Below are 8,868 nucleotides of genomic sequence, written 5' to 3'. Positions count from 1 at the left end.
ACAACATAGATCACAGGCCTCTCTAAGAGTAAAAAGAAAATGTTTGTAAGTCCTAGGTGTCTCTCTTTATTATAAATTTATATTATATGTCTGTGAGTCTGTGTCTCTAATACTGATTGTGTGTGTTATTTATTTTTTTTTTATTATGTTATTTGTGTGAATTGTGATGTATTTGAATGTGTGTTGTGTTCTACAAATATAATATAACTTTATATAATTTAATAATTAGAAAATACGGAGGGTTTGTTACATGTGTGTATATTATTATCATGTTATAATAACTTTTTGTTATAAAGTTAGTGATTCAAGAACAAAAAATAGTAATTGTTTAAGAATTTTATTAGTTATATAGATACTTATTAGTGTATTATTTATGTATGGATGAGTGTGGTTGTGTGGGCCAATTTAATACAGTGACAATGGGTTAAGTTTTGTCATTTAATTTAAAAATATTTTTTATAAAAAAAATGACAAATAGATAATGACAAATTCATAAAAATTTAAAATGTTATACAAACTTAATAAAATAAAATGGTTACACTTAACCAACATTGACAATAAATAATGACAATTGATAGTAATCTATCTTGTTGTAAGGGCACAATTTGATCCACGACCCAAAAATGACTCAGACAGTGGCCCAATAAGCCCACCACAATAGATTTGTTAGAGAATGGGTTGAATATTGATCACTCAATAAGTTAAAGTTAATCACAATGAGATAAGAAGCAAATGAAATGACTAGGGCAACAAATTATGAAGAAAAGAGGCTCCTTGGTCAGGCCTGATGAATGTCTATTTTATATATGTTTCTTTCTTTCTCACTTATACAAATATTTCAGTTCTTTGTTAAAAAGTCTTCCATTCTTTCCTTTTTTTCAATCTCCCCCATATGGATCTTAATTTTTCTTTTATATTTAAACACAAATCATCTTAATCCTATTTTTGACACTAACTATCAACCAATCACAAAATTATTAAGTTATTTTTAATTGTTTAACCAATTAGAATTAATTTAAATTAATCATGCGTGGTTGACTTTACTTAGAAACAATGCACACTAATCGTGCAAACTTGATCATGCGATATCTTTCGATTCAACGGTCTGATTTGGAAACCGGACATACTGTCGCGATCGTTAGAATCTCAAGATCATTTTTATGATATGCAATGAATGAATTAATGCATGCAATCATGATTTTTGGGGTACATGGATGGTCATTCCAGTCATCTTAATTAATTAAATCATGGGTGCAAAATCGAGTGTCTACAGAATGTCCTTCATCGATAGAGCTTAGAAAGTGAACGTCAATGTAAAACGAAGACACTGATTTTAGCGGCCATGATTTAATTGAGGTTGAATTTTCAAAGATTTCCTAGCCCTTGAACCTAAAACTTTGGATCATAGAACTAGTACCTTGCCTTTTGATAAAAAATGAAAGTACTTGACCTAATTGATAGCTAATGAATTCTGGAAGTGATTCTTGACAATTGATGTGATCAAGAGGCTTTTCAATCCTGATCTTGAAACTGGAGCTATCTGTGACCAAGGAGCTTTTCAACCTCGATCTTAACGAAGGAAATGTCTGCCACTAAAGGGGCGTTTCAACCTTGATCTTGACGAAAGGTAATCAAGGGCTTTTCAACCTTCAAATCGAAGCTATCTGTGACTAAGGGGCTTTTCAACATGAAGGAACCGTTTGCGACCAAGGGGCTTTTCAACCTCTATCTTGACGAAGGAATTGTCTGCGACCAAAGGGGCTTTTCAATCTCGATCTTGACAAAAGGTAATCAAGGGGCTTTTCAACCTTGAAACCAGACCTGTTCGCGACAAAGGGGCATTTCAACCTCGATTTTGACGAAGGAACTATTTGCAACCAAGGGGCTTTTCATCTTTGATCTTTACGAAGGAATTGTCTGTGACCAAGGAGCATCGTAATCTTGATCCTGACGAAGGAACTGTCTATGACCACAGGGCATTTCAACCTTGATCCTGACGAAGGAACTTTCTTGACGAAAGAACTATTTACGACTAAGGGGCTTTGCAAGCTCGATCTTGACGAAAGGTCTTTGTGTGACCAAGGGGCTTTTCAAACTCAATCTCGACAAAGGAACTGTTTGCGACCAAGGGGCTGTTCAACCTCGTTCTTGACAAAGGAACTGTCTGTGACCAAAAGGGATTTTCAACCTTGATCTTATCGAAAGGTAATCAAGGGGCTTTTCAACCTTGAAACCAAAGTTGTTTGTGACCAAGGGGCTTTTCAACTCAAAGGAACTATTTGCGACCAAGGGGCTTTTCAACCTCCATCTTGACAAAAGGTAATCAAGGGGCTTTTCAACCTTGAAACTGGACCTATCCGTGACTAAGGGGCTTTTCAACATCGATTTTGACGAAGGAACTATTTGCAACCAAGGGGCTTTTTAACCGCAATCATTATGAAGGAATTGTCTGTGACCAAGGAGCATCGTAACCTCGATCCTGACGAAGGAACTGTCTATGACCACAGGGCATTTCAACCTTGATCCTGACGAAGGAACTTTCTTGACGAAAGAACTATCTACGACTAAGGGGTTTTGCAAGCTCGATCTTGACGAAAGGTCTATGTGCAACCAAGGGGCTTTTCAAACTCGATCTTGACGAAGAAACTGTCTACGACCAAGGGGCTTTTCAACCTCGATCTTGACAAAGGAAATGTCTGCGACCAAAAGGTCTTTTCAACCTTGATCTTGACGAAAGGTAATCAAGAGTCTTTTCAACCTTGATCTTGACGAAAGGTAATCAAGAGGCTTTTCAACCTTGAAACCGGAGTTGTCTATGACCAAGGGCCTTTTCAACATCAATCTTGACAAAGGAACTGTCTACAACTAAGGGGCATTTTAACCTTAATCTTGATGAAGGAACTATCTGCAACCAAAGGGCTTTTCAACCTCGATCTTAACAAAGGAATTGTGTGTGACCAAAGGGGCTTTTCAACCTCGATCTTGATGAAATAATTGTCTATGGCCAAAGGGGCTTTTCAACCTCGATCTTGACGAAAGGCAATTAAGGGGCGTTTCAACGTTGAAACCAAAGCTGTCTGTGACCAAGGGCCTTTTTAACATAAAGGAATTGTCTGGGACCCAGGGGCTTTTCAACCTCTATCTTGGCGAAGGAAATGTCTGTGACTAAAGGGGCTTTTCCACCTTGATCTTGAAAAAAGGTAATCAAAGGGCTTTCTAACCCTGAAATCGGACTTGTCTGCGACTAAGGGGCTTTTCAACTTTAATTTTGATGAAGGAACTATCTGCAACCAAGGGGCTTTTCAACCTCAATCTTTACGAAGGAATTGTTTGCGACCAAGGAGCATTGTAACCTTGATCCTGACGAAGGATCTGTGTGTGACAAAAGGGATTTTCAACCTTGAACTTGATGAAAGGTAATCAAGGGCCTTTTCAACCTTGATCTTGACGAAAGGGCTGTCTATAACTAAGGGGCTTCTCAACATCGATCTTGACAAAGGAACTGTCTGTGACCAAAAGGGCTTTTTAACCTTGATCTCGATGAAAGGTAATCAAAGGGCTATTCAATGTTGAAACCAGAGTTGTCTGTGACCAAGGGACTTTTCAACATCGATCTCAACGAAGGAATTGTCTAGACTAAGGGGCTTTTCAACCTCGATCTTGACGAAGGAACTATCTGCGACTAAGGGGCTTTTCAACCTTGATCTTGACAAGGGAATTGTTTGTGACCAAAGGGCTTTTCAACCTCGATCTTGACGAAAGGTAATCAAGGGGCTTTTCAACCTTGAAACTGGAGTTGTCTGTGACCAAGGGGCTTTTCAACATCGATCTCGATAAAGGAACTGTCTACAACTAAGGGGCTTTTCAACCTCGATCTTGACGAAGGAACTATCTGCAACCAAGGGGCTTTTCAACCTCAATCTTGACAATGGAATTGTGTGTGACCGAAGGGGCTTTTCAACCTTGATCTTGACGAAAGAATTGTTTGTGACCAAAGGGGCTTTTCAACCTCGATCTTGATGAAAGAATTGTCTATGACCAAAGGGGCTTTTCAACCACGATCTTGACGAAAGGTAATCAAAGGGCTTTTCAACCTTGAAACCAGAGCTGTCTATGACCAGGGGGCTTTTCAACACAAAGGAACTATTTGCAACCAAGGGGATTTTCAACCTCTATCTTGACAAAGGAAATGTCTATGACCAAAGGGGCTTTTCCACCTCAATCTTGACAAAAGGTAATCAAAGGGCTTTTCAACCTTGAAACCGGACTTGTCTGCGACTAAAGGGCTTTTCAACCTTAATTTTGATGATGGAACTATCTGCAACCAAGGGGCTTTTCAACCTCGATCTTTATGAAGGAATTGTCTACGACAAAGGAGCATTGTAACCTCGATCCTAACAAAGGAACTGTCTGCGACCAAAGGGCTTTTCAACCTCGATCTTGATGAAAGGTAATCAAGGGGCTTTTCAACCTCGATCTTCAGGAAAGGTCTGTCTACAACCAAGGGTCTTTCCATCCTCTATTTTGACGAAGGAATTGTCTGTGCCCAAGGGGCTTTTCAACCTCTATCTTGAGAAAGGAATTGTCTATGACCAAAAGGGCTTTTCAACGTTGATCTCGATGAAAGGTAATCAAGGGGCTTTTCAACATTGAAACCGGAGTTGGCTGTGACCAAGGGGCTTTTCAACATCGATCTCGACGAAGGAACTGTCTAGACTAAGGGGCTTTTCAATCTTGATCTTGACGAAGGAACTATCTGCGACTAAGGGGCTTTTTAACCTTGATCTTGACAAGGGAATTGTTTGTGACCAAAGGGGCTTTTCAACCTCAATCTTGATGAAAGGTAATCAAGGGGCTTTTCAACCTTGAAACTGGAGCTGTCTATGACAAGGGGCTTTTTAACATTGATCTTGATGAAGGAACTATCTACGACCAAAGGGCTTTAAAACCTCAGTCTTGACGAAGGAACTGTCTACGATTATGGGGCTTTGCAGCCTCGATCTTGATGAAGGAATTATTTGCGATCAAGGGGCTTTGCAACCTCGATCTTGACGAAGGAACTGTCTGCGACTAAGGGGCTTTTCAGCCTCGATCTTGACGAAAGAACTGTCTATGGCCAAGGGCTTTTCAACCTCGATCTTAACGACAGGTCTGTTTGGCTTTTCAACCTCGATCTTGATGAAAGGTAAGCAAGGGGATTTTCAACTTTGAAACCGGTGCTGTTTGTGACCAAGGGGCTTTTCAACCTCAATCTTGATGAAGGAACTGTCAGCAACCAAGGGGGTTTTCAACCTTCAATCTTGATGAAAGGTCTGTTTGTGACCTAGGGGCTTTTCAAACTTGATCTTGATGAAAGGTAATCAAGGGGCTTTTCAACCCAGAAATTGGAGCTCTCTGCGACCAAGGGGCTTTTCAACCTTGATCTTGATGAAGGAATTGTTTGCGACCAATGGGCCTTTCAACCTCTATCTTGTCGAAGGAACTATTTGCGACCAAAGGGCTTTTCAACCTTGATCTTAACGTAATGTAATCAAGTGGCTTTTCAACCTTAAAACTAAATTGCTAGAATGTTGATCAAAGGGCTTCTCAACTTTGATTCGAGTTGTTGAAATGTCGATCAAAGGACTTTTCAACTTTGACCTAGCTTGTTACCTGCAAAAGTTAAAACTTGGAATTTAGACTTTAACTGATGAGTGTTTTGTTGTTCCTTGACTTTTTTGAAATGTGTGATTTTCATTTGTCCCTTCTTGATTTGAACTTTTTATTTTTTTCAAGAAAACTTTGATTGTTGTAGTTCTTTGAAAAAGATATGATCTTTTAAACTTGAAGCTTGGAATTTGAAGTTGGAAATTTGGAACTTGGAATTTGGGACTTGAACTTTTGAAATTTGAAATTTTGAGATTGAGATTTTGAAATTTTGCAACTTGAAATTTTGAACATGAGATTTTGAAATTGAATTTTGAAATTTTGAAACATGAAATTTGAAAGATTGTAAACTTGGAGGTTGGAGATTTGAAACTTGAGATCTTGAAAGATTTGAGATTTTGGATTGAAATTTGGAGCTTGAAATTTGAAATTTTGACATTTTTGCAACATTGGATTGAAAATTTTGAGATTTGGGATTTGAAAATTTGAAACTTGGGAATGAAAATTTGAAAACTTTATATCCTTAATCCGTTCCTATAGATTTTTTGTCCCCTTGTTTTTTGAAAGTGATATGACCCTTCTCTTTTCATGATGTGATTTTTTGAAGTGGAAAAGAAAAGAAAATAAAAAGAAAAAGGAATTTTTTTTTTGGGAGTTGACTAAGCAACTTAGTTTGATTGCGTTGACTTAGCAACTTGCTTAGTTTAAGCGTGGGGACCGAATTTTGGCCTCCCACTTTCCTTGTCTCTCACTTTTTTATTTTTTATTTTTTATTTTTTTTATACTTTCTTTCCCTTCTTCCTCTTTTCTTCCACCATTAATACTATTCACCCTCATCTTCACCTTGATTTTTCTTCTTCACCTCACCATTTCTTCTCCAAAAAAAAAAAAAACTTTTTTAAGCTTCTCAACCTTTCTTCATTCATCTACCTCAATATTTCTTTAGATCCTTGTGTTCTTGAGCACTTTTGCCACACACCCATTTCTGGTAAAGCCCATTTTCAAATCCATCTTTTCTTTGCACCAACATGTCTTCTTCTTCCAATGGATTCTCTTTTCTTACTTTTCATGGCAAGAAATATGATCCAACATTTGATTAGAATGATGAGGAGGGGCTCCTTCAAGACCTCAAGACCCATGCTCCATATTCTTACGTGGACATCAAGGTGAGTTTTTCTTTGGTTTCTTTGTTTGGAAAACTGTTGTCTCATGCTTCATCGAAAGTTTGATGGTGGGACATTGTCATTTTGTTGTGTGTTCTTGTTGGAATTTGGGGCATTGTATGGTTGATCATGTTGTAATGTTGGCTTTGGAGCATTTTTTGAATTGTTGTATTTTTGGTCATTGTGTAATTTCGACAATGTTAATGGCTTATGGAATTTTGGAAATGTTGGCAATTTGTGATGTTGTTAGATGAATTTTGTCTTGGATTTTGGGGGGCATTGGCATTGTGAAAAATTTGTGTTGTAAGCTTGCATGAACATATTCATGATGCATGTGGGAAATTTTGTCGGACTGTGTAAATTTATTTCATGGACATGTCAAAATTTTTGTGGGTATAAGTATGGATAAACTTGTGAGTATGGAATTTTCGTGGATATGGAAGAATTTTTATGCGCATGAAATTTTGGTTATGGACAAATTTTGTAGGATTTGTGATGTTGGATCATGGAAAATTTTGTGGTTATGATATTGGATATGTGGGAATTTATTTGTGCATGGACATGGACATGTGGGAATTTTTTTTTTTTTGATGGCTATCTTGGTCATGTAGGAATTTTTTTGATGGTGTATGGTTATGGGAAAAATTTGGTAGTTGTGTATGGACATGTGAAAAATTTTTGATTGCGTTAAAATTTTTGGTGGGGGCATTGATTTTTTATTTTATTTTATTTTTTTTGTTGTGGGAATTTTTAGACATGTGATTTTGGTCATGGAAATTTTTTTTGGACATGTGATTTTGGTTATGGAATAATGGGCTAAATATTTATGTTGCAAAGCCTCAAGAGTTGAGGTAGTCTCCAAATGTTGAAGAGCATATGGGAAGCAAATTCTCTTGCCATTAGGAATATCATCAATGATGCAAGCTTTGGTACTTTCTTTGAAACTTTACTAAATCAGGAGACTCATGAATACAAGGACCTCTTGCTACTCTTCGATTTGTTAAAACACTTCTGGGACACCACATGTACCTTCCATTTTCTAGGCATTGGTGAGGTAATGTTGAAACCTTACGACTTTTCCATCATCATCGACTTAAAGTTAGGTGGTGAGAGAATCTGTGTCCATGACTCCCTTTCTTCAAATGAAATCAAGAAACTTCTACGTGTAATGCCTTCCAAAATGAGGAGTAAAAATTTTCCTTTGTCATGGCTATGTCAGAACATTATCAAATGTGATACTGTGGCAAGGGGTACCCGTATGTTCATGCTTCTTTTCATTGGGACTTTCTTGTGCCTAGATTTAGGCAATACAGTGAATCTGCGTTATTTATGGAGCTTGAGAAACATTGAACAAATCAAGAATTATAACTGGGGCGGTATGGCTTATGCTACCCTTTTGCATTTCATGACTCAGCTTTCTAGGCATAGCCTTTCAAGCCTAGGTGGGGCTCCATTTTTGTGACAGGTGAATTTTTTTTGTAATGGTGTTGTGAATTTTTTTTTAGGTCTGGTTGTATGAATACTTTGGAGTTAGACCTCAAGTTCGGGAGGAGGTTAATGGCATCAAGATTTCTCCGTTGGTTGCCCAAACATCGTTTGTCAATACCCTCTAGGTGTTCTTTGGAAATTTGGTGCTTGCTGATTGACAACTTGACTGCTAATGATGTGAGTCCTTTCCCCCTTTTTTTTTGTGTGTGTGGGATCTTTGGTGCTTAGTGGTGATTTGGTCATTTTCTCATTTTGGGTTATGTGTAATTTTTCAGATGACTTTGAATCCTTGGGTTGGATGTGAGAAGTATGCAGAGTGTGAGTGGGCTCTAGAGCTGAATAACCGTTAAATATTGTTTAAGTGTGGGCATGGAAGGTATTGGTATCTTGGTAATCACGTGTTGACTTAGGTTCAGCATGTGTATCCTTTACAACAATTCCAGTTCCGCCTTATCCCCCCGTCCAGTTGGCTAACCTTTTGACTAATGAAGAGATTGCTCAGGCTTGTGTTGGCTTTGTGGTTTCAGGAGTAGCAGGGACTTATTCTGAATTTATTCGAACTCATTTGCAA

General features: G+C 37.9%; 1 protein-coding gene across 1 annotated transcript; it reads left to right on the top strand.

The window, feature by feature from the left end:
- Positions 1-6,640: 6,640 nt before the first annotated feature.
- Positions 6,641-8,647, top strand: LOC115956655. The gene is made up of 3 exons (XM_031074967.1): positions 6,641-6,812; positions 8,315-8,474; positions 8,573-8,647. Exons 1-3 carry the CDS (start codon positions 6,691-6,693, stop codon positions 8,645-8,647), a joined length of 357 nt encoding a protein of 118 aa, XP_030930827.1. The 5' UTR covers positions 6,641-6,690.
- The last annotated feature ends 221 nt before the right edge of the window (positions 8,648-8,868 follow it).

This window comes from Quercus lobata, chromosome 8 (genome assembly GCF_001633185.2).
Source record: "Quercus lobata isolate SW786 chromosome 8, ValleyOak3.0 Primary Assembly, whole genome shotgun sequence".
Classification (NCBI taxonomy): Eukaryota; Viridiplantae; Streptophyta; class Magnoliopsida; order Fagales; family Fagaceae; genus Quercus; species Quercus lobata.
Note: the sequence above shows the minus strand (reverse complement) of the source record. Positions and strands in the feature narration are given on the sequence as shown.

Excerpts from the sequence above, each read along its gene's own strand:
- LOC115956655 (XM_031074967.1), top strand. The coding sequence starts at position 6,691 with ATGGATTCTCTTTTCTTACTTTTCATGGCAAGAAATATGATCCAACAT. Across the intron at positions 6,813-8,314 it reads ATTCTTACGTGGACATCAAG|GTCTGGTTGTATGAATACTT; the intron begins GTGAGTTTTTCT and ends ATTTTTTTTTAG. Across the intron at positions 8,475-8,572 it reads ACAACTTGACTGCTAATGAT|ATGACTTTGAATCCTTGGGT; the intron begins GTGAGTCCTTTC and ends GTAATTTTTCAG.